A 27,109-nucleotide genomic window follows, 5' to 3' on the forward strand; every position below is an offset into this window, starting at 1 on the left:
AGGACAATATGAATCATGTTCTGGTGGTTTGGGGTTGATTGCTACAAGTATTGTTTGGCTTCTTTGTTTGGTATAGATAGTAGTTTGCCTATCCGGACTGGTTACTACATATCAGGTTGATTTCTTGGACTAGATGCTGCAGGTTATTGGTCAGAGTTCTGTTTTTAATATATGGTCTGACCATTGTCCATCTGTTTATTAATTTTTTTTTGCTTTGCACTTTGAATGCACTTTATTTCTTTTTCCTGCCTTGTTGCACTGGTTAGAACCTTCTGTAGAACATTACATAGAAGAGGTGAGAGTGGATACCCTTAGGTGATTGGAGCATTTCATCCAGGGAAATCATTCAGTTTTTCACCATTAAGTGTTAGCTCTGTTTATTTGTTCTATAGATGCCTTTTATCAAGTTCAGGACTTTACTTCTACTCATACTTTTGATGAAAAGTTATTTAAAAAAACCCTAGGAATTTATGTTGGATTTTCTCAGATGCATTTTTTTACATCAATGTTGATATGAATTCATTTCTTTCCTTCCCTGTTTCATGCTAGCTGTTTTTCTGTAGAGAATTTCATTGATTGATTTAAACATTTTTAACCTACCTTGTATTCCCAGAATAAATCCCATTATGTCATGATTTTTATACATTGTTACATTTGATTGACTAAAAATTTGTTAAGAATTCTTACATGTATATTTATAAAGAGTTTCACTTCATGGTTTTCTTTCTCATGGCATCTCTTTTTTATTAGAATAATGCTGGTATTGAAATGATTTGAAAAAAAATGTCCCTCCCCCTCCATCTTCTTTAAGAGTCTGTATGATGCATACTGTTTCTTAAATGTTTGGTAGAATTTCCCGGTGAAACTACCCAAGTGTGATTTTCCTTTTATAGAAAGATTGTTTTAACTACAAATTCAATTCCCTTAATAGATACACTAGTTGGGTTATTTGTTTATTCTCCAATGAGTGGTGGTTTTTTTCCCAAGTAATTTGTTCATCTTATCTAAATTGTAGAATTAATTGGCAGGAAGCTATTTATAAAATTGTAATCTGTAATGCTGTTATTTCTCTCATTGGTGATTTGTGTCTTCTCTATTTTTTTCCAGTCAGTCAGACCAGAGATTTTTACCAGTTTTACTGATCTTCTCAAAGAAATGGTTTTTGCTTTCATTATGTTCTTTATCATTCTTCTGTTTTTTTTTTTTTACTTTCTTGATTTCCACTCTGATACTTACTTTTTTTCTTCTACTCTGATTAGGATTAATTTAGACTGCTTTTTATATTTTTTGAAGGTAGAAACAGATTTGAGATTTATTTGAGATTTTTCTTCTTTCCTACTCTAAGCACTGAGTATTAAAAATGTACGGCGTATTGTCAAAATCTCTATAGGATAAGCACAGACAGTTAAAATTGATAGAAATTAGAAATTTTTATGTTCTACCTTTACATTTTGTAGTTATGGAAATATATATTAGTATCTTAAAATTAATTCATGTGCCTCCAATGATGCTTTATTAAACATTTCTTTTGAAATCAGTTTGAGGATGTCATATGAATTTGTACTCAGACTAATATTCTGTACTGTTTTCTTTGTAACTGATTTCAAAATTACATTCTATCTACTCATTATTGGACCTAAAAAAGCCTTTGGTGCAATGCAATCCTAATTTTCTTCTGTTACCACAGCCTGTGTTTTTGTATATCTATCTCAGAGGTCACAACCCAAGGGGAGTGCTATTAAAAGCCAAAAGAAGATGTTAGAATGAGTTGCCATGAATTCTGGCTAATAAGTCAAAGGTATAAGAACTGAATGAGGAGGGCAAATGAATGGGTGTTTATGGAAGGAATGTTGAGATTAAACAAAACAAAACAAAACAAAAAACTAGAAAGTCCATTTTGGCCATTCTTTCTTTTGGTGGCACTAACTCAACCCATATAATCCCCAGTCCAGATGACTTATGCTGGTGTTTTTCAATTTATACCTGCACATAATATGCATGAAGGCTTTGGAGAACAAATGAATGCATGACATGAAATTCTATGTACTATTACTTGCTGTAGTTCATGGCTATATAACTGCTCTCGTAGCTAACATATGTATGGCAGGATTTTTTTTGTAGAGTTACTTTAATCTAGTAAAAAGAAGCCAAGAATATTAATAGGCTCCAACAATTGTTAATTTCCTCTCTTACTTTGGCCCAATTTCATAAATTCACTTTCAGCTGAGAGAAATAAGATTAGAAATACCAGGAATTGGATTGAAATATGACTTAAAATCAACATATCACCCCTTCTTGAAGTCCAGAAGAAAGGACTGTGTAGAGGAGAACAGATGGTTGTGTTTAAGGCACTAATTTCTGCTGGATTCCTAATTCAGCAAAGAAGAAAGGAACCAGCAGCCGCAGCCTCCCCTTGGCTGCTGTGTTTTGTCATGTAAGTCAGAAACAACTGCAGTGGGCTGAAGACAGCTAAACCCTCTATCTTTTTTTTTTTCCTTAAATAATAGTCATAATTTTTCCACCCTTATTCATCAGTTTTCAAAAATTTAGTGCATTTATATGGAATAGCAAATCAGTCAGCAGGTGAAAAGAAGTGGGACAGGCTCACTTGAAATCTAGTTAAGAGCAGGTGGCAGGAGGGGAAGGGCTGTGCATGGTGCTGCATAATCATGTGATGCCCATTGAGGGTTGGAGGAAGATGTTATTATTTTCCTTGGATGAGAAAATGTCCAGCCTGAATATATGATTATACTGGTTAAACATTTCTCAGGAGTCTTGGGCTAACTTTACATGTGCATATTTATCTGTGGGCTGACTTTTGAGAAGAGACTGAATCAAAATTAGATTGTTCAGAATGATGAGGGTAAGGGAGAAATTATAGAATACTGACCATGTTTTTGAGAAAAACAAGTGGAAGTGAGTTTGACAGACAGCTCTGTTTCCTTTGCTTTAATATCAGTCTCAACACAGTAAGACTAATTGATACATTATGTGTGATCAATTGAAATCAAGAGGTGTTGTTTTGGACACCTACAGTGTATTCTGCCTTGTTTGGATATAGGTGATTGACCCAAACATTGTTTTTGTTACAAAAGGGGCTGTGTTTGGAGGCAACATGAGATCAACTGGGGGGTTAGATTGTATTTGATGAATTGCTTAAATAAAAATAATAAAGCGACTGGAATGAGACTTATGAGGAGCTAGAACAGGATGAAGTCAGTGTTCTGGACCTACTAGAGAAGTTTTTGTTGTGAGGAGTAAGTTTTGGAATAGACATTGAAGGGTTGGTACAGTCAATCAGGCAAATGAGAGGCACACATGTATCCCTGGAATTGGGGCAAGAATTAACAAGCAAAAAGAGAGAGGGATGTGTATTCTATGATCTTTGGATGGTGAGGAGAAATTACCCTGTGGTACAGCATTGTAGTTAAGACATTGCCTCTTTTTTTTTTTTTTAAGAGAGAGAGAGAGAGAGAGAGAGAGGTGTTTTTAATATTTATTTTTTAGTTTTCGGCAGACATAACATCTTTGTATGTGGTGTTGAGGATTGAACCCGGGCCGCACGCATGCCAGGTGAGCGTGCTACCACTTGAGCCACATCCCCAGCCCAAGACATTGCCTCTTAATGCAGAAAATCTGGGTGCAAATTCTTGCTCTATACAATCTCCTTGTTGTTCAGTCTTGTAAATTAAGTATTAGTCTCAGATGCAGAGGATTAAATTAACCATACTCAAAGTTCATGACACATTTTCAAAACTGGTCTATGCAAATATCCTTGTTACTTATTGATGCACTTTTATCACTGTATTCTGGGAAGAACTTGACCTTGGACAAGGCAGCTCTTTCTAGGTGAGGGATTCCTACACAGTTGACAGTTGAAGATTGTTTAATGACAATACTCCCAGTAGCAGGACAACAGATTATCCTTTGAAGGGGGATTGGCCTGTGAATCTTTGTTTCTATCAAGATGACTGAATTCTCTATGCATTCTAAGAGTGTCTCTATTGATTCTGTCAATTTTTCTAGATATATTTGCATTATTTGCAAACAATGAGTTTAATTTCTTTTTTTAAAATAGAGTTATTGATAAATAACTGTTCAGCAGCAATGGGGATGGTGGTCCCATTCTTGTTTCTTTTCTTAAAAAGAATGCAATAAAATTTTCTCAGCTAAGTGTAATGATTGTTGTAGATTTTCAAAACAATCTGTAAGGAGAGAAGAATATTTTTCTCTTTTTCTAGTTTACTAAATTAAAAACATATATATAAATAGGTGCTAGGTTTTAATCAATACATTTTTCTGTATTGGTTGAGATCTGACTTTTTTTTCTTCCTTCAGTCTATCAACGTGGTGAATAACAATTATTTAATGTTGTGTAATGTTTATATTTCTTAGATATTCTGTCAATCTCAATGATCTGAGCCTCAACACCATTTGTTGGTGATGGTAGTTGTGGTGGTGGTAGCCCCTATTGCTAATCTTTTTGCAATAGATTGATTGGATATTTCATTTATATGAAATCATATGACATGTGGTCTTTCGTGTTTAGCTTCTATCACAGAGAATAATGTTTTCAAGTTTTATCCTTGTTGTAATGTGTATCAAAATGTCATTTTTTATGACTGAATGATATTCTTGCAGGATATACTGCATTTTGTTTATTCAATCACCAGTTGGTGGACATATGGATTGTTTCCACATTTTGGCTATTAGGAATAATGTCACTATAAACAAGCATGTACAAGTGTTTGTGTGGACATATGCTTTTAAGTTCTCACGAGTGTCTATCTGGAATAGAATTTTTGGGTCATATGGTACTCTATCTTTTTCCGCAATTGCCAGACTGTTTTCAAAGTGGCCTTACTATTTTACAATCTCACCAGGAATGTATGAGATCTCAATTTCACCACATTTGAGTACACTTACTATTGTCTATCTTTTTGATAGCTATCTTGTTGTGTGTGAAGTGATATCCCATTGGGATTTCTCTTTGCATTATCACGAGCATGTTCTCATGAACTTATTGACCATTTGTGCATCTTTTTTGGAGAACCAACATCCCACTGCAACCCCCACCACATCTACAACTTGCTCCTTGGCTGCAAATTCCCACTTGTTCTGAAATCAAACCTATTTTATCTTGGAGTCTTTCTTTCCCTTCTGCAATAGTGTTTTTCGAATAAAATTCATCTCCAGTGTTTTAACACCTGTTTGGCTCTGGTTTTCTTTAATGAAGTCCTTTGCTCATTATTTTAATTGAGATACTTGTCTTTTTATTTTTATGTTCTCCAAGTTTTTAATATGTTTTGGATAAAAGTAGTCCTTCAACAGACATATAATTTGCAAATATTTTATCCCATTCTATTGGTTGTCTTTTTACTTTCTTGTTAGCATCCTTGAAGCACAAAATTTTAAGGTTTTATTAAACCCAGTTTGTCTTTTTTTTTTCTTGTCACATGTGCTTTTGGTGCCACATCTAAGAAGTGATCTAAGATTACAAATATTTACTTGTGTATTTTCTACAAAGAGATTTGTAGTTTTTAACTAGTTACTACATCAATGTCCATAATAAAATTTGAGTTAATGTTTGTGTATGAAATGAGATAGGAATACAACTTCATTCTTTGTATATGGATCATTCAGTTAACATACCACCATTTGTTAAAATTGTCTGGGCACTCTTGTCAAAAATCAATTAACTCTAAATATAAGGCTTTATTTATAGATTCTCCATTTTGTTCCATTGATCTATCCTTGTCTTGATTATCATAGTTTTGTTGCAAATTTTGAATTGTGAAATATGAGCTTCCCTATTATGTTCTTTTCAGATTGTTTTGGCTAATAGGAGTCCATCTGGTTTTTACAATCAGCTTATCCCAAGTATTTTTCTACCTTTTTAATGCTATTATAAATGTAATTGTTTTGTTAATTTCATTTTTGGGTTGTTCATTGTTAGCAATTTGAAATGCAACTGATTTTTGAATATTACTCTTGGATTTAGAAACCTGAATAAACTTATTTATTAATTATAATTTTAATAGGTTCATTAATGTCATACCATCTGAAAATCGAGAGAGTTTTGTTTCTTTCACTGTACTGATAGTAAAATGTTGAATAGAAGTGGTGAAAAGGGACATTCTCCTTATCTTAGGAGAAAATCTTCTGACCTTTCACCATTAAAAATGTCTTAGGATGCCTGGGGATGTAAAGCTCAGTAGAGGAGTGCTTGCTTAGCATTTACAAGGACCTGAGTTCAGTTCTCAGCACCATATGTGTATAAAAAATGCTATAGGAAAAAAAAAATTCTGTTAGGATTTTTCCCTGATGACCTTATTAGATCGAAGAACTTTACTTATCTTGCTAGTTCTTGAGTGGTTTTCTCATCAGAGGGTGTCAGATTTTGTTCAGAGCTGTTTTTGACAATATTTAGATGATCATGGAATTTTTATCTTTCATTGTATTGATGTGGTATATTACATTCATGGATTTTCATCTGTTAAACCCATAAACCTCACTTGGTCATGATTTTTAAAAAATTTTCTATGATTTCATGTTGTTTCACATTAGTAATAGCTCTTCGACCCTTAAAATATAATTATCTTCCTTCTTTAAAAGTTTTGGTTCATATATTAATTGTTTTTGCTCTACTTGATTTTGTGCCTACTGCCTGTGAGAATGTTGGTGTTCCAGATGAAGACAGGGTCCAAAAGGTTATTAGATTTAGGTGGGAATATGATCACTTCTCTTTGGAAGTATTGAGGGGAAATGTTCTGAGGGCTGTTAGGAAGAGGCAAATGGAAGTGTGTGGGATGGGAAAGAGAAAATCCTAAGAAATGAAAACTGGCAGTCTCTGAGAGTTTGAGAGCTGGAGGGTGTTACGCGGCGCCTCTCCCAAAACCTGGCACTTTCAAGCTCTGTGCTTTCCACCTTCCCTTTGCAGGTCCCTGGGAGCCTGGCCTCGACACTAGTTCTTCCTGATTTTGCCTCTTGCACTGAAGTGCCATCCAGCTGAAGCTGGGAGATAGCTCTCAGTCTATTTTCTTTCCCTGCCAATCCAGGCTTGGCAGCCATAGAAAGAAGAGGACATGGGAGGATTAGAAAGGGTGAAAAGTCAAGCCATGGTTTATAAAAATCCACTTTGCTAGGAACTGCAAGGGAGCTGGTGAAAACCTAGTTTCCAGGTCTCCACCCTAGTAAATGTCATTGTTAGATTTGAAACCTGCCTTTTTAAAAACTCCCTATGATGCTGAATCATGTGTTACAGGGACCAAACTTCAGGAAGAATGGGAAGGAAGGAACTTCACAGGCATGATCTGCCTGTAGAGTGCCCAGTGATGAAATGGGGGCTGAAAAATCTCTGCAGGTGTCCCCCCATCCTCCCCAAGAGAGTGTGCCTGCACTCACTCCCTGGAAGTACACACTCTGCCTGTGTTTCTCTCTGGTCCCTCTAGTTGAGGTACAAGAGTGACATAGAGACTCTGAGTACATTTTGGGGAGGGGGATATTGTTTGAGTAAAAACATCTTCTGCTCAACCACCACCTGTCTAGAGAAGATGGATTATTTCAGAAATTCCCTATCTTTCTTTAATCATTCCATCAGTTGAGAGCAACCTGCAAACAGACTAAAATCTGGGACTTGAGTAGGCAAATAGATAAATTGAAAAGCAGGTGGCAATTGAGCTGCTGGTGATAGCAGAGTTGCAGCTGTCAGTGTGTGCAGGTTTCCCCTTAAGGTCTGTAAAATAATATTAAAACAAACATCGTTGGAAAAATAAAACATGCTTCTGAATACTTAACTCTGTTTGGGGATGCTATAGAGTGCTCCTCAAAAGAAAAAAAAAGCAATTTGTTTCCCCATCATTAGGTGAAACAAAGCTACTAACCTAATTTTCTAGTTGGCATCATTGCTAAACCCTATAGTATTGGTGAGAGGTGATTGCCACCCCTGACACATTTCAGCTAGGTAATTTTATATGCAAAAACCTAGTTAAAATCTATATGTGTTATAGGGTTTATGGGGTTGGGCAGGACAAAGGGGAGAGATGGATATGCTAATTTGTATATGTTATTTTACACTGAATGAGAAATGTTCTTCATAAAATTTTCTGATCACTTTGTTTTGGATAAAAATGTTTTATATACCTGGAAGTATTTTTGAAATCAACTTGGATATAAAATCTTTGAAAATAAAGTTGCACTTCAAGTATACCTAAGGAACTTCAAAACTATAATTTGCTGAGAGATGGAGAATCCTTTTGTTAAGCAAAATTTTTTTCCTTGCATACTGAGGATTGAACCTAGGGGTGTTTTACAACTGAACTATACCCAGACCTTTTTATTTTATTTTATTTGAGACAGGGCCTTGCTTGGTTGCTAAGACTGATTTCAAACTTGAGATCTTCCTTTTTCAGCCTCTTGAGGCGTGTGGCACCACACCTGGCTAAATATTTCCTTTTATCAGTTCACATTTAACAAAAAACAAACAAGCAAACAAAAAACAATAACATTGCTTTGTTTATAGTAGGGCCCAGTTAAGTTATGTTCTGTAATCTGATTTACATGGCTTCTTGAACAGTTGATGGGTATTATAGAGGAACTGCTCTATGCAGAAGGTTTAAAAATGCATTGTGGGGATAGATCAGGACTCTAAAAATAATAGGAGACTGAGGATTCAGTCTTAAGAACAGAGTTCAGTTTGGGAATAATTAAATACCAAGGATCATAAAATAATAGGGTAAAAAAGAATCTAATGTGAAAATGTTATGAAGAGATGATCAAAGCATATTGGGGCAGCACAGGTGAGCCCAGGTGCTGCTGACCTCATTCTGGTTGCTGGGGTGATTATCCCACCTTGCCCAGCTCATCATCCATCTCACAAGAACAGAGACTTTATTATTCTGTTTTCTTTCTCAAACTAAATTTCACTTCAAACAAATAGGAGGCGATTGCACTAATGTTTGCCCATGGCAATGGTGGGGTTAATCTTGAAGATTTCACACAGTGGTATCTTTATAAATTGTTCAAGTTTTTCTTAGTCCAGCTGTGAACTTCATAGGAGAAACCAAGAGACCTTGGGAAATTATAGCCTAGGATTGGCTCATGTTGTTTAAGCTTTCACATTTCAGGAGGATTTGATAGCTTTGTTACTTCAAATCGCTCAGTCTTCTCTGACTTTAATCACTGATCTCACTGCCTTATTTTCCCCCCTCATCTCAAACATTAACTTCTTGACAAGGGGTTTATGGGGGAATAGGACTTTTAGTTATTTTTTTTCCCAAAACAGAAAAAAAAGGATGAGATGAGCCCATGTTCTTTTATTTCTCATGTGACTGCTTAAAATGCACAGACATCATGGAGACATATTTAGCTCTGTACTCACACCACAGAAAAACTCTTCCTCCACGCTTTGGTGGTAATTTAATTTTTTGAGTTGCAAGACTTTGATTTAAAATTGTAATGCATTGATGTAGTCACTTGTGTAGGCAGACAGCAATATAGATTTTATACAAACATGTTTACAAAATCATGGTAATACTCCACCATACATGTTTTTCTCCAACAAAAATTATTTTTTTTTCCTAATACACTCTTCATCTAGGATTTTTTCATTTTAAATGATCTTTTAAAAATATATGAGAAAAACAAAGTGATCTAATTCTAGAAACTTTGAGACTACTCTTTGTGCTTTGGAAAAATGGGCTGATTGCTGTGTGCAAGAAAGACTCCAAGAGAACATTTAGTTGAGAAAGATGACATATGTATTTGTCAGCTCCAGCTGCCAAAATGAGATACCACAAACTGGGGGCTTAGATAACGTTTATTTTCTTACGGTTCTGGAGGCTAGAAATGCAAGGTCAAGTGCCACTGGCTTGTAGATGGCCGCTTTCTTGTCCTATCCTCATACGGCCTTTCTGCTGGGCACAAGGAAGAAGGTGGAGAGAGGGGTGGAGAGAGTGAGGAAAGAAAGGAGGTGGGGCAGGGTGAGATCTACTGTTTCTTTCCCTTTTTATTAAAACACCAGTCCTATTGGGCTTTTATGACCTTATTTAACTTAATAACCTCCTTAAAGGACCTTTCTACAAATGCAGTCACACTGGAGATTAGGGCTTTGACATAGGAACTTGCAGGGACTCTATTGGGTCCATAACAGCCCAACTATCAGAATGGTATGATCAAAAACTAAAAGACACATGACCCTTGGTCAAAGCAGCCAACATGTCTGAGTGCAAGTTAAGGGAGACTTCTCCAATCTAGTGTCTGTTCATTCTGGCTTCTTGGAAACAGTGGAGGAATTAACTTGGCCTTGTCCAAAATCTCTCTTCCTCCGCAGGCTAGATCCATATGTGCCACAGTGTCTGTAGCCGTGGATCCACCACCTTGAATCTCCACTTTTGCACCAGTTGCAACAATTCCTTAATTTCTCCAGAGCTTTTGCTTCAAATATAGTCTCCATCAGTTCACCTGCTGTGAGGTTTCCCTCCAAGGTGCACATGCTGCAAAGTGCCTGCAGGTGTTGTTGCTTAGGACTCCAGACTGCAGGCTCCCTCTCCCCTCTGACCTGCACTGCAGCAGTTTAGAAATGGAAACAGTAGGGTGATAGTCTTGGTTTCATTTTTAGAATGCCAGGAAATCTGCACAATGATGACTTGAAATGCACTTTTCTTCATGGAGGGTCTAGGGCTCTTTGGGGATTTCACTATACTTTTATCCTGTGTTCAGTCACTCACTAGACAAATTCTTACTGAGTACTGGCTACGTGTCAGGCATTGCGATAGCTTATGGGGACACAGCAATGACCTAAACAGATATAATCCCTGTTCCTTGAGAATTTATAAATTGTGGAATGTGGGACATTTCTTTCTTTCTTTCTTTTTTTTTTGGTCTGAGACTAACATTTCTCATCTCAAGGTAAGGGTATTAGGAGGAAGAATTTTTAGTGTTGGAATGAATCTATAAGACTGATATTTTCCCCTTTGATTACTGAAATGATCTGATCTTTTAAAAAGCTTGGAAAATTCAAAGAGACATATATAAAATTAAAAATCACTCATAATATACATAGGCAATGTTAATTCTTTGGTATGCTTAGACTTTTGCTGTTATTTATGTATACATACAGATAAGCGCGCACACACGTACATTCTGTTAAAACAATTTGGTGTCCTTTATATTGTGACTTGAAATTGCATTTTTTCTTAATATTACTTCAAAAAAATTATATTTTTCATGTCATTGAATAATATTCTGCCTGCTAATGGCTGCTTGGTAATCTACAATATGGATACATCATACTATTTATCCCTCTTGTTTCAAAGCCTCTAACTATTTTTCCATTTTCATTATTATAAATCAGTAGAAATGCATGTTTCTAATTGCTTCCTTGAAATAAATTCATAGATGCAGAATTGTTGGATCAAGTAAGTGCCTTTTGGATATATTTTGCAAAATTTCCATCTAGGAAGCTTGTGTCAATTTACATGCCTGTTAGCTCTGTACAGGAGGAGTAGTTTTTCTGAATCTTCACTGATATGGATATGCATATTTTTATAAATCCTTGCTGATTTCATGGGTGTAAATTTATGTTTCTTTAATTAAAAATCGTAAGCATTTGATGAACTTCTTAGTAAGTGTCCTTTAGCTATTTGGGTGCCTCAAGTCTTATTTACAATTTTTAAAATTTTTATATTATTTTTTTCTATATAAGTTTGTCAGAGCATTAGATCTCAAAGGTATTCAAGCATTCTTTTACATGTTGCAAAGATCTTTCCTACTTTGTTTGGCACCTCTTATATACATATCACAGATTAAAAATATAGACTTTTTTGGGGGGCGGGTACTAGGGATTGAACTCAGGGACACTCGACCACTGAGCAACATCCCCAGCTATTTTGTATTTTATTTAGAGACAGGATCTCACTGAGTTGCTTAGAGCCTTGCTTTTGCTGAGGCTGGCTTTGAACTCTCAATCCTCCTGCTTCAGCCTCCCGAGCTGCTGGGATTATAGTCAGGCACCACTGCACCAGCTTATATGGGGAACTTTTAATCCTTTTTCACTTGTTTGCTTATTCATTCTGCCATTAAAGTCACAATATCTGTCTTCTGGTTTTTCTTGTATTAGTTCTAGTTTCATTTTCCCTCTACTTCTTTATTCTGTTCCTCTGCATTCTAAAAATTGTCTCGGTCTTGACTTCTATACAGATCTGAGGTGTTGATTCTGGTATTGAACTGCAGTCAACGACCTTCAGAATTAGACTATGATATTTTTAATTTCCTTATTGTGTGAACTTGGACAGTGGACAATCTCATCTCATCTCAATCAATCCTCTCATTTTTTAAAAGACCCTCATTAATCATCTCATTGTTTAGCTTTTACCTTCAATTCATGTTTTTCTGAATTAAATGATTGAAAAGAAATGCACCATTTGTAATTTCCTTCTGTTTATTGTATAGCAAATGTTTTGTGAAGTGGCTTCGTCAATCCTCTGAGGGTTTTTCAAAAATTATCATTGGATTGGGACTCTATCTCAGTGGTGGAGCCCTTGCTTAGCATGTGCAAGGTTCTGGATTCTACCCCCAGCACTGCTAAAATAAATAAATAAATAAATAAATAAATAAATAAATAAATAAATAAATAAATAAATAAAAAATTCTCCTTTATATGGAGTGATGTTTTTAAATAGGTGCCACTCATTCCTGGCAGAATAAACATTTATTATGGCCTGCCTCGTGTCCCTGCTTCATGTGGATTGGCCTTGGATGCTTTCATGGTTCATCTGATTCCTTTTTAGGATCTTGAGGTGCAGTTTCAACTCCAGGACTGGATTACAGACAATTTCAGTAGTCCAGCACCCCCAGTAGGAGACCACCAACCTGGGGCCTTGGGCAATTCAGCAGAGCATTTTATCTTTCTGTGTGGGTGAAGCCTTTCTCCAGGGACTAGTTTTCTCTTCCTACTTTTTTCATTAGCCTATCTTTCCTACTAGGTACATGGTAGGATACACCCAGCATCCTTCTGGTGATAATAATGGACGATGCATCACCAGAGTAAGATCCCCCCTCACTAGAGGGAATCTAACACATGTATTTTTCTCTTTGGTTTGTCCGCATTTAACTGTGACTTCATAACACAGCTGTGCTGCAGCTTTTCCAGGGCTTATGTCCAGAGCCTTCAATAATGGAATCTTAAAGGGGATCTGCCAGGACATCCTCCCCTTCCATTCCATGAGAAGAAGCTCCTCTTTTCTCTACAGCCAGTCACTCCGTGGACATCCCAGTGAGTTAAACCCTTGGTACTTGTTGTCCTTTCTCTGATTGGCTCCTCTTTACCCTGAACAAGTAGAAATACCTCAAAGTGGTGGCCTGTGAAAATCACTCTTCTATAATTATCAGTCTGCTCCAGGTTTTCCCTTTTTCTTGAAGTCCTTGGCTTATTTTAGCTGGTTTCTGGAAGAGGTATAATTAGATGCCTATAATGAAATAAGATGGTGGAAGACTTATCTAGGAAATCAGCAATGGATCGTAAAGCTTATTTGAGATAACACCTCTCCTGCCAGCCTCACAACTGTGATTTGAGGATGAAACGAGATGATAAATGTGAAAGGACTTTGAAGACTGCTTGAAGCATTATGCAAATATAAACTTGCTTTGTTATCTCTACATTTTATAATACCAGAAATCAGTAGCCTTGTTGGAAGCAAATTTGAGTTGCGAATTTTTTTTTTTTTTTTTTTTGAGGAATGTGTGATAATGGAAGATGGTTATTTAGGTGAAGCACAAAGCCATTCTATTTTTATGTGTTTCGCCCCCTTCTTTCACAGAAATACATCTGAAATAGAGGTTTGTCTTGTTCTTTATCCCCCCAAAGAGAAGGCTGGCCTGAATTTCTACTTTAGACAATTCCTTTGAGTGCCAAGAGATTGTTTCAACAAAAGAAACTAATCTTCAAATAGGTCTGACCCTGTGCAATGCCTAGGATGGGGGCAAAGGCTTTAATTAAAATGGAAGAGTTGGTAATTTCTGGCCTATCTGGGCAGCTTAAAGTTGATGCGGTTTGAGTGAAAGTAATGACTTTTGCTTAAAATGCAAATATTAATGCAGGAAAGAGCCTGGGATCGACTCTCTGTGCAATTGGAAGAGAATGTTATTTCTTTTTCATGCTTCTCCCTTAAAGTAATGGTCCTTTTTCTTTCTTGAAACTTTGTAATTCATACATTTAACATGTGAGGTACTTTTTATCCTCAAATTTCTCTTTATGTGACAATTTGTTTATCTTTTTGAACTTTGGAAAGCAGTGCAAATTTTAAGTATTAATAAATCTGTGAAAAAGTAATAAGGATTTGTTGTTTTTCTTGTCTGTTTGAATGACACAGAGCCAGTTTTGAATGCATGTCTTCCTCCAGCCTTTCTGGGTGTATTCTGGGAGAGCAGTGGCTTCCGTGTCCTGGTGTCTCTGTACATACACAGAAGCCAAAAGTGACCACATGGTGACAGCACAGATATTTACTGTGGCATTTGTAGGTACCAAACTGCAGTTTTAAAGGTTGAATTTGAATATATTGCCCTTGGGTTATGAAGGCTCATCTAATACTAACTATTGCAATGAGAAAAATATGCATTTTGATTTTTAATAAGCTATTAACAAGTGTAGATGGAAATGTCGTCAATTATGCCAGTACATATTAAAAACATTCCAGATCAGTGATGCTTTTTAGTAATTATAATAATTGTGAGAAAAAGTGTACTTAATGTGGAAATAATCATGACTTGAGCATTGTAAAGGTATCATTATTATGCTTATATTACAGGCAAATTTGTTATAGAAATAAAATATGAAAATCATACTCCCTCTAACCTAATAAATCTTTTTTTTCTTTTCCTTTTCCACTTCTTATTGATATATTTACAGTTATACATAATTATAATCATAATATATGCACAGTATGAGTATAACATTTTAACATTTATTATGTAGAAAGTGTTTTTCCCCCATTTCTTTGCTTACCATAAGGACATTCTATGGTCACTTTAATAAGTCTGTTATTCCACACACAGATGTCCCCCAAGTTTTTTTTTTTCCCTTCAGGTTTAGGTAATGCTACAGTGAACATCTTTGCTCCAATTTAAATTTGGCTTTCTTTTTTTTTTTTTTTTTGTAGGGAATTTTTTGTTTGTTTTTTTAGAATGAATTGAAAGGGAGATTATTGTGCCAAATTTCAAGGAATTTCTGGTAGACAAGGGTAGAGAAGAGCCAGTTGGAGGCAGACATTGAAAGTGACTTGGAGATTCTTCTAGGGAAAATGTGATGCCAAAAGAAGGGAGTAGACTCAATAGTAGTGCTGTAGGTTCACGTTGACAGCCCCAGGCTGGAGTGTGCTCAAGAACAATCTGATGGGAATCTCTTTCCCTTTGTCAATCAATACAATTTGGAAGCAGCTTTAGATTGGGATTAGTCTACCTGGGAAGGTGACTTCTAACTCTCAGCGCTGAGTGGTGGGCTATCCACAGGATTTGTTCTTCTTGTTGGAAGTCAGGGTTGCCTTCTGGACAGAGAAGGCATTGCATTTGGCTCAGGCAACCTGGAGGAAGAAATGAGGGGGGAAAAGATGCCCAAGCAGAGGAGATACTCTAATGACTGTAGAGTCAGGAGGTATTTGCCAAAGCTCTGTCACTCTTCATCTATAACCTGAGGCAAGATTCCCACCTGTATTGTGATTAGACCTTCTTTCACCAACATCAGAGGTGGGGAGCTAAAGGAGTAAAACAGTCCCCAAGTGATTGAAATTGCTTATAAGCCTCACATCCCAACCTCTCATCACTAATGGCTTCACAGAAGAACATGCCATTTATTTGCCTTTTCTTTTCAGCTAATGGGCTTTTACGAGTTTTTTAAAACTGAAATTAAGTAACTGTGTGAACTTTGCCATTGCTGGAAAGTCTTTTGGAAAGAAAGGGAATACTTTAGAAAAGCGAAAAATACCAGTCACAAAACAGGTTGCATTATGAGATTTCCCATTTTGCCATAATTTTGTTCCCTAGAAATCCAGGGCTTTCAGTAGATTGATGATACAGGAACTGCAATGAGAGGTTTTTCAGTGATAACAGATGCAAAATTGAAAACCTACTTCGGCCACGTTTGAGCTCACATACTTACCACTTTATCTTTTCACCAATTACCATCTGTGTGCACTTTTTCACCAGCCCAGGCTGCGTCCATATTCAGCATTTTTCAGGTTTTTAAATGTTTTATTTTTTTCATTCTTTTGAATGCAGCAGCATTTCTAGTATTGCTACAACCTCCAAAAAGCCCAACAAAATGGTAGAAATCATACAAATCTTAATAATCAACATGTTTTTTTTTTTTTTAAAGCTAGTCTGTACTGTGTCAAATTCAAAACTTGCAGAAGATGAGAAATAATGTTGAATCCTCTGTCATCCATCCACACAGATCTTATTTCTCTGTCCTATCAATTCTTTTTCAGGCAAAAAAGAATGACTCCAGATAATCTCGATTACAACCTACTATGGAATGTTGAAATGGCCACAAGTGTTGACAACATATTTCAAATCACACTTTAGTACTTTTATACATCTCTAAAAACTTCTCATTCGATTAGCCCTTTTAAACCCATTTAAAGGCCTTAAAAGTGTCTAGGGACTGTTTAGAGAAGCCTTCTTGCTTAAAGCAGAATAAAGGAATTAAAAAAAGTGATGAATGAGGAAAGCCAGGCACAAAGGATTTACAATATATCCTGTAAACAAGATGCAACTTGCTGTGTGTTCTCTAAAAATCGCTCTGCCTTTGTGGCTAATCCATAAAAGTAAACCATCATGCCAGAGATTGGATAGAACTCAAGTGTAAATAAAGGCAAAGTGGAACAAAGACCTTGAAAAGAAGAACATAAAGAAAAGAGAAAGAGGATTGGAATTAGCTAGGAATGGATTCACTGTTTGGAATTGATTAGCATTATGCAAATCACAATTTTTCAGATATACTGTCTGATTTGATTCTCATAGCAACCCTAAAAGTATTATTGTATTCATTTTGTACCTGGAAAAAGTCTCTTTGGATTATAAACACTTTCCAGTCAATGATTGGTCCAGCATTACACAGCTAGAGAGTGGTAGAGCTGAAACTGGGATTTTGAACTTCTGGAGTACTTTTATATTGCTATTTCACTCTGCCATCCTGCCTCAGGGAGAACTTGCAAGTGAGAACTGCAGTGTTCTTCAAAATGATGAAAGGTGGGTTCTCAGTTAAGCAAAGGAATAGAGGAAAGATGAAGCTGAGCAAGGATTAGTTTCTCCATGACAATCTTGGACCAGTTAGCACAGCCAGAAATCCACAATCCCATGAGTCCCTGAGAGGTGGGTGTTCATTTGTTCACCTGCTTCTGCTTGCTCCCAGGAATCTTGGGCTGTGATCAGTTCCCAGACATGCATACAATATCTTTTATTTGCTCATGATAGGCCTCACAGGGTTATTCTTGATAGCTGGTTAATGAGATAAGACTCTGGTTTGGGAGAACCAGAAGAAAGGGCTTTTGGGGGTGGGGGCATTGTTGTGCCTATCAGGCACCCATGGAAGCCTCAGCCCTGATCCCTTAAGGTAGGACAGCCAGAGTGAGTGAGAAAATCCCCTTGCCTCTTTTCATTACAATTAATCCTTGTTATTTTTCCTCTGCTTACCTGTTTTACTTTTGAAGAAAATTGGAAATACATTATTCACTAGAGGCTAAACAATCTCAGTGCTTTTACCTTTCTTCCTTAGTGTGTTTTTAGTTATCCTGAAATTATATTTGTTTTACGACTTCAGGCAAGTCACTTAATCTATCTGAAACTATATCCTACATAACTCACAAGAGCATGCCGAAGTGTTCTCTGCTGAAAGTACCTCTTTGCATTTGTGGTCACTGGCTATGTTTCAAAGAATTTAAAATTCCTTCTCTTTTACAATATCTCTTTCTCCCTTTACTTGCCAGAGTCGAAAACATGCAAGCAAAGTCCGACTGTATTACATGCTTCACCCCAGGGACGGTGGGTGTCCTGCCAAGAGGCTCCGGTCAGAAAATGTGAGTATCTGGTACCACTTGATATCCTTAGATGATTTGTTCTGTTTGCTAAGGACTTTGCAAGTATAGGAATTATGGTCACATCCAGATTAGTAGCAAAGCTAAGTAGAAATAGTTCTTATGAAATATTATACAAAATAATGCATATAAGCCAGTCTTGTTTGGTTGTTTTTGCTTTCCTATAAGAACTTGCCAACTTTGGAGGACTTTCTGATGACATTGCACTAAGTCCACAGGGAGGCAAAAGGTGCAGAGGTCCTGGGACAGACCAAGGCTGGGTGATGAGAGACAGGGCATTGAAGTTCAAAGTGTTGGGAAAACAAGACCTAAGGGGCAAACCTGTCAGAAATATTAGATGCTTGCTTTTTACATGTTTTGTTTTCCTCTGCTGTGTAGAACAGAATGTCAGTTTGTTAATTTATAATGAAGACTGTACATATCTTGCAAATAAAATACTCGGGCTTTGACAAATGACAATTAGAAAGTTGCTTTGAGGGTATAAAGTCAGAGCAAAGGGTTTATTTCAGCAAGGCTAAGGCAAAGACTGATGAAATAAACATTCCTTCCTCCCAGGGGTTATTTTTCCTAATGAGTGGAATATTCATATGTACCAGCTGCAGAGGCCCTTCATGATAAACACTGTGGATTAAACACAAAAATTCCTTACCCTTTGAGTGTGGAGGAGGCTGCAGCCAAAGAACTGTTATCCCTTGCTATCAATTGCACTTGTGATCCTGTTTCATAGATGCACGTCCTATTTTCCCATTAAGAATTAATATAGGACCATTGAAGAAAGTTTAGAAAACATGGACTTGAGGATTTTTGAGAGGAGAAAATAAAATTAAAAAAAGAAGAAGAAGAAGAAGAGAATTGCATGTAACCAAAGGTTACGAGATGAACATCAGGGCTGGTGTTTTTAACAAATTCCAAGCACGCCTCTCAGTGTCACAAAATGAGCTGTTCATACACAGACTCATCTGGAACACTGTGAAGCTGCTTTTAGCGTCAGGGTGAAATAGCATTTAGAGCTCATTGGAGGCAATGATGTCATGAAAACTCCTCAGCTGCTGAGTTAGGACTGAATCTCACTCCACTCTTAGCTTGAGCACCTTGGGCAAATAATTGATCCTTGGAGCCTTTAGTTTCCTCAATCTGCCTATAATAATCATACTTTCCTCACTGGGCTTTTATGTCTTTTAAATGAAATGGTAAACGTGAGGTGCACTATGCAATGAAGAAACAGGTAAATAAGACACAGAATTGCCTTAAAGAAATTCATAGTCTAGGGAAGGAGATTAACATTGTATCAAAAAAGAAGCTATGATCGCACAGTGTAAGTACTAATTAACAGTCTGCACAAAGAACCATGGAGACAAAAGGCAAGTGAATAATCATGCTAAGCCTGTAGGGTGGGGATGTAGCACAGCAGTAAGTGCTTACCTATCACGTGCTAGGTCTTGAGTTCAATCCCCAACACTGCAATGCTGAAGAATTGACAGTTGCTGCCATCCTTGGGTGTGAATGGGTTTTACCAGATGGAGGAGGGCAGTAAGGACGAGGAGGAAGGTTACTGATTTCTCAGGTGTGTTTCTAAAAACAAACAAAAAACCACCAAACCAAACCAAACCAAACAAAAAAGCTTGATAAACTGCAAGAGAGTAGATACACCAGCTTTCCTGAAATCTCAGAATCCTGTCTCTATGGTAGGATCATGCTTTCCATTAAAAGAGGATTTATTAGAAGGTAGAAAAATTAGTTTTTTCCTCCTCAAAGTTATCGGACAGTCAGTGACACCTGGATCCTGCCATTCAATAACTATTTAGTGTCTAATCATAATGTTCAGCAAATGATGCAATTCTGGGCTACTTGACAATACAGGTTCAGATACAGGTCATTTTCTGACCACTCACATTCTAATCTGAAATGTGTTGCTTATATTTGAGCTTCCAGGAAGGACTCCAAATATAAAGGAGCCACAGGGTCTCCACCTGGTATTTTATAGACTTGAGGACACTGTCTTTGCCACTCTTTGCACATCTATGATTGCCCCCTTGGGCTTGGTTCCTGCCTGTAACCCTGGACCCATTTGTGGAAGAGAAGATGCTTAGATTTGGGAGTAAAGAAGCTTTCACAAGTACTCCTTACCAAAGAGCCCTTTGAAAACTTTTCCCTTTGATGTATCCTGGGTTTTGAAAACTTTTATCTACCCATGATTTATTTATTAAATCATTTTCCTAACTTATTAATCATAGTATGAAAGCAAATCAGTTGACAGAAAAAGCAGTAAGATAATCTTACTTTTTGAAAGATATGGTTGATGTTTTTGTTACACTGTTTACTTTTCCCAGGTGAATATATCATTTCTATTATGAATTTTGATATATTGGATACAGTTCAGGAACTGTTTCCAGTCCCTCTCCAGTGCTGTGAGGTTATACATTGTAATTATTTGGACCAACTTTGTTTTGTACAGACTCATATTGAAGAATTGACATTCTGACTACATAAATGGGCCATGGCTAGACCATTTACAAATAGAACTCTGATTCCCAATCTGCCATAACCAGTCCAGAAAACCAACCCATTTTCTAGAGCAACCAGTGCAGGAAGGCAGCCTGCTCTAAGTCAGACCACCATCTCTAGTAATAAACCAGGATGCTAAGCAATAACCCCTGTGACAATAGGTTCCAAACAGATAGGATTTAATTAATGATGGCAACTTTAATTTTTGTCCCTGCTTCCAACATAGGACCAAGTGGAGAAAATCAAGTATGCACCCTTGAACAATAACACAGGATACCTTGCTTCTACTTACTCCTCCTGTAGCTTCCCCATGCTGACAGGGTCTGATCAGACCCTCCCTGAAGGCGTCCATGTTTACCGCTACAAAGCTTTTCCACTCTCTTTGCCCTTGAGTCTCCTACAAATTCATGGGCTGGCAGCTCACATCTTCAACATAGGAAGCTCCAAAGAGATATCCTCTGCTTCTTCTCATTGGGTGGTCCTTGTTCAGTTCCACAGGGCTGCAAGATGGGACTAATAATAACATCCAACATACAGGTTTATCATAAGGCTCATCTAAAATAGCTCACATTGTTTAGTCCTTTGCTTTCACAGCACTTTACAGGTGCATTTTATTGCTGTGCTCTTTTCACCAGCCCCAGGTTCTCCAAAGAATGCAAGAGTTTCTTCTGCTTGCTTCTCTATTCCTACTCATCCTCCTGCTTCCAGGGGCTGTGGCAGGTTTGCATCCCAGTGTGATTTCAATGAGAATAGCTTCCACATCTGCCCCGAATCCCCAACAAAGTGAGTGTTTTCTTTTTTTTTTTTTTTGTTTAATCATTTTTTATTATTTTAATTTTTTGTTACGTCACACACCAATATACACCTTGACTTAATCAAACAAGTATAAACTCTAACCCACTTCATTTCAATCTCTGGCACTCCCTGCTCCCCACCTGCGGTTCCCTCCCTCCACTCTACTGATCCCTCTTGAATCCTTTTAGAGCTATTTAAATCAGCTTAATTTTAAATGTACATTTTATTAAAATATAACATTTATATTTTCTCATTATTTATATTTATTAAAATTGCTTTATAATAGAACACAGTTTTCTCAAGTTTCTTTATATGTACCATGCTAACTTTCTTAGATATGATCCTGTGGTTTAGTCTCGTCATTTCCCGGCTGAGTCATCCCATGTGTGAACATGTAATGGGTTATGCAGCCCGTTCAGTCATCTGACACCTGGATTTCCTCTTTTTCTTTCACACATACTTTCTATGGCATCCTGATTGAAATTACATTTTGTTAACTAGGATACTTATACATTCACTTTTATAGGTGATTGCATGTTATGATTTACTTTGCCATTCCTCGTTTTATTTTTTACTTCTTTTATTTTCATTCTTTTTAAATACTAATTAAAACTAATACTACGTAGACTATCCTATTTGATTTCAATTTATTACATATGCCATTTTTAGTTTAATAGTTTTACTTTTAAAAACAGAAAGGAAATCATAATAGATAATAATCAACATTAAAAATATTAAAACCAGAGCTCATATGAAATGATAAACTGTAGAATAAACCTCCCCATCCCTCACTGGTCTTCCAGGGCTACTCCCAGATGCACACACTGGACTGTATTGCTAAGGCTCTTCAAGAATTTGTTCTTAACAAATATGAGCATATTCAGATAGAGATATGAGTCATATTTTTCCTGTGTAGGTAAGTTTGCACTGGGTATGGTGCCACATGCTTGTAATCCAAGTGACTTGGGAGACCAAGGCAGGAGGATCACATGTTCAAAGTCAACCTCAGCAATTTAGCAAGGCCTTAATAAGCAACTTATTGTGACACTGTCTCAAAAAATAAAAAGTGTTGAAAATGTGGCTCAGTGGTTGAACCTCTCTGGGTTCAAATCTGTGCACAAAAAAAAAAAATTACATTTATTTCTCAACTTCTTGAAGATCTTAGAAAATAGATAAAAGTCATTAATAGCCAATTTATAGAAAAAATATGAATTATTTTAAACATGTAAAACTACGTTCAAATTGGATTAAATTTATCTAATTCAATTAAAATACACAATTGAAAACTTTAATCAAATTGTCATATATCAAAACTGTCTTTGAAGCACAGTTTTTGAGAATATGGATGAACAAATATTCTCATAGATTCTAGGCAGTAGTTTATCTTGGATGGCATTTTGTCAATAACTCTGAAGATCAACATTTTAAATATGTGTTTTAAATATGTATGTAACAGTCTAATTCCTAGGAACTCACTTAGATATATTTAAAAGTTTTTCTTGTATAATTATTTGTCATAGGAAGTATTTGGTAACAACCTGAAGAACCTAAAGAACATTGAGCACATCACCCTGAATATATCTTTTTAAGGGAATATTACACAGAAAAGGGAAAACTGAAAATAAATAGAAAATGAGAAAGTGAGTGTTTTCTGAGAACAGAGAAAACTTGTTCCTGATTTTCTACAGGCTGACCATACCTGAGCCAGCCCACCCATCATTCATAGCCCTCTGGGAGTACACAGGAAATCCAAATTTACTCAGAATGGAAGAGAGGTGCCTATTATTGTTCCCATGGTCTATCGGGCCAATTCCATTTCTACTTCAGATCCTTTGGCCATTTTTTTTTTTATTGTTGGTGTCATTTTCTTCTTCAAAATGAAAATAATTTTCATCTCCTGTTTTGGCATTTCCAGTTTTTAAATGCTGCCTCCATTTAGAACCCTCATTTGGATCTTTAAATTTTTTTCCCTGAAACTTTAGAGCAAGACAATTTCCCCTTGAGGCCCCAGAGTAAAATTAAATGTGAAATAAATTGTTATAGTTGATTGCCTTAGAGAAATTTTCAGTAATCCCCTGAGCGTTAGAGCTGAAAAGGACTTTAGAGATCATCTTGTCCCCTGCAATCCTCAGTTGTTCCATCAATGACCCCTTTTAATATCTTCTTCTCTGTGGATCACAAATTTTGGGGAAAAAATTACCTGTTTGGGAAATAACACTTTCAAGTAAAAAGGTGGTTTAGCTTTACATTTTTTAAAAAAAATTCTGGTAAGACATAATTAACTGCCAATCAAAATTGCTAGTCATTATTGAGTAAATGGTGTTTCTACATGGAGTTAATATAATTCTCTCTAAAAGTGGAGAAACTTAACATTTTTTAAGCATGATTAGGTATATTGCTCCTAATGTTTGATGCTTTTCTTTAGATCTGAAACATTCAGCATAGCTTCTGGCTCCTAACCACCTTAGATTCTAGGATGGGAAGAATCAGTCTCATCTAGACCCCTCTTATTATAAAAATAAAAATAAGGACCAAAGAAATACTTTGACTTGTTCAAATTGCTCAGCTCTGAGATTAGGAATCTGCTTCTTTAAGTTCTATTCCTAAATTTCCCCATATAGCTTGAAGTTACATCTTATCTTTGGGCATTGATGTGTTGCTAGGTCCAGAGCCAGGGAACACTGCTGTTCTGGGCAGAGTCAAAATAGGAACTGGCACTCCTTTGGCTCTTCCCATGTGCATTAGCATAGTTAATCCTCACAAGTCCTGGATAAGGTAGGAACTGCCACTGTGCCCACTCTACAGAGAGACAAGCTGAAACAGAGATCAAGTAGTTTAAGTAGATTAGGTAGCTTTGGTCACACAGCTTGTAAGTGGCTGCAACAAAGCCAGGAAGATAAAACTAAACTAAAAGGAGAGACCAGAGTAGAGGAAGGGGACAGAGGTCGGGGGAGAAGGAAGAATTGGGGTATGAAATTGACCAAATTGTGTTATGAGTATGTATGAATATGTAACAATGATGCATAATTCCACTATTATACATAATTATTATGTACAAATAAAAATGAAAACAAGAAAAAGGAAAACAAAAGACAGTTTTCTCTGGGATCACAACCAAACTTTACCATGTCATTCTATGAGACAGGTTGTAAGTGTCTGGTAAGTGCTGGGGGACATGGAAACCCTCCCCAACAGAAATTAGGGTCTAGCAGGAAGTCAGTTGCATAAGCCATATACCTTAATTCAGTGTGGTTGGTGCTCCCATAGGCATATGCCTGGGCAAAGGAGAGGAATCCCCAATCGCACTTGGTGTGATGAGGCAGGAAGATTTCTTGGAGAGAGTGACACTGAACTGACTCTTCTAGGAGGGATGTGGCTGTGCCGGTGAAGAAGGATGGAAGGAAGCTCTTCAGCATGAGTCATGCCTTTAAAGAAACAAGTCTAAAGTATCTGTAGAATTGGTATGGTGTGATTATGGGGTATCTCCCCCGGGATTTTCAGAGGTGAAATGATTAGATTACAAGAGAGTCTTAGCCTAATCAGTGGGTGGCAACTGTAGGTACCTATGGTGTGGCTGGAGGAGGTAGGCCATGGGGTATGTGCCTTAGGGATTTACATTTTGTCCTTAATGAGCAGAGGCTCTGCTCACTGGTTGCCATGTCCTGAGCTGCTTTCCTCTGCCATGGTGTTTTTCCTCATCTTGGGCCAGAGCTATAGAATCAGCTGACGTGGATGGAACCTCTGAAACTGTGAGCCAAAATAAACTTTTCCTCCTCTACATTGTTCTCATGGGGTCTTTGCTCACAGTGACAAAAAATAAACTGATTAGAACAAGACTATAAAGTGTTTATGGCCAGGTGTCTGTTTGTTAGGCATGCTGCAAAGGAAATGGCTTTAAACAGCAGACATTTGTTCTGGACTCCATCAGTCTGCACCATGGTGGAGACAGGGCTGTCCTTTGGAGATGCAGAGTGTGAACCTGCTGCATTAGAGTGGATCTATGACTTATGCTAACCCAGTATGATCTCTTCTTAGCCAATTACATTGCACAGATCCCATTTCCAAGTAAGATCCCAGATCTTAGATTGATGTAAATTTGGGGGATTATTGTTCACCAGTCCAGTGACAGAAACAAAAATTGAGGTTGGAATGGTGGATGAGGGCTCCCACTTACACGCTGCCGTGCAATTTCCTTCATTGCCTGTCTCTTAGTTGTTAATGAGCTCAAATAAAATCTTGTTTCTGAAGAAGCAGGATAAATTGTAATGTGTATGTAATGTGTGAACTTGGGGGATTTTTTTTTCTTTTTTGTTTTTGGGTTATTCATGATCTCTGATGCCACCCACAATTAATCAATTAATCAACCTATTTCTATTGAGCATCTATAGAAGTACAGGGGTTTATACTGCAGAAGACAGAAAAAGTATGAAACATGGAGCTTATCAGGTAGCTGGAGAGAAAAGACATACATAAAGCAATTTAAAAACAATTAAAGGCTAATTTGTGTCATCCTGGTGTTAATGAAACAGGTGATCAGAGAAGTGATTGGTGGGAGCTGGAGTGTTTAACAATGGCTTTTCCAAAGTAGATCCTTGACAAAATCCTGGAAGACAGAGTAGGATTTGTATGAGTGCTGGGCTCTTGGTGAGGTCCCTGCTGTGCATAGCCTCCAGGGAAGAATGAGGAGGGCCTGTGGGGCGGCCTCCTTCAAAGTCCCCTTTACACTGACTTTTATTCCTTATTTATTTAGAATGGCCCTTTGAAGAAATACCAGTAAGGAGTTCTTTTATATTCAAAATAAGGAATCAAACCCACAACCCAATTATAACATTAAAATTTGTTTAGTATTGGATCTGTTGTGGATAGCTATAGTTACATGCATTTGGTGAAGATACAAATTATTTTCATGGATACATTTATGAAGTGTTATTTGAAATATGTTTCAAATTTCTCTTTACTGCCTTTAATTATGACAAATTGTTCCCTTCCTTCTTTCTTCCTTCTATCATTCTTTTACTAACTTCTGAACAAACAACTACTTGGGAAGCCAATTAAAGGTGGATAATTTAGGTAATAATATAAACCCCTCATCTTTTCAGTGTGCAGGGGATTGAGCCCAAGCCCTCGCATATGCCATGTCTGAGTTTTACCACTCAGGGCTGTACCCGCAGCCCCTAAATCTCACATTTTTAGGAAACCACATGCATCGTTGGATTCAGAATTTTAGCTGACTGTGTCAAATCCAGATTGTCCTGGCCCCAGGGTCAGTGCTGAAGCCTGAAGTAGCTCTGTACAACTTACTCATGCTTGGGGGAAGAGAGAGAGGGAGAGAGACAGACAGACAGACACTGACAGAGACACTGACTTTGTGGAGAGTGTTTCCTTGACCATGAACCAGGTCAGCGTTGTTGGGAGCAAGAGCTATTTAGATTTGCTCAGTGGAATCCTGGCTTTACAAGCATTTCTCCTCCTCCTCCCCATCATTCTTCTTTCCTGTGACCCCAAGCCACTACTCAGTTCACCCACCACTCTGAGTAGGGTCTTGTGAAGCTGGGTTGGAAGCCCTGAGTGCCTTTGGGGAGTGGAGGCAACTGTGTTGGCCAGTAAGTTTAGAAAAAGTGTCTGAAGGTGAACAGAAGCAAGTGCTGGCTGATTTATAGATATTTAAAAAGTATGTGTCAAATAACTAAATATCTGGACTTGGGTAAGAATGGATTTTCTAA

At 37.1% G+C, this 27,109-nt stretch overlaps 1 protein-coding gene across 1 annotated transcript in view; it reads left to right on the forward strand.

Annotated features, from left to right (window-relative positions):
• The window catches only part of Zmat4 (zinc finger matrin-type 4), a 245,704-nt gene that overhangs the window by 36,828 nt on the left and 181,767 nt on the right, over window positions 1-27,109 (forward strand). Inside the window, exon 2 of the mRNA XM_027939280.2 lies at window positions 17,979-18,068. Within this exon, the coding sequence (XP_027795081.1) occupies window positions 17,979-18,068 (90 nt within the window). The remainder of the gene's footprint in view (window positions 1-17,978; window positions 18,069-27,109) is intronic.

Source organism: Marmota flaviventris, chromosome 3, assembly GCF_047511675.1.
Source record: "Marmota flaviventris isolate mMarFla1 chromosome 3, mMarFla1.hap1, whole genome shotgun sequence".
In the NCBI taxonomy this organism is placed as follows: Eukaryota; Metazoa; Chordata; class Mammalia; order Rodentia; family Sciuridae; genus Marmota; species Marmota flaviventris.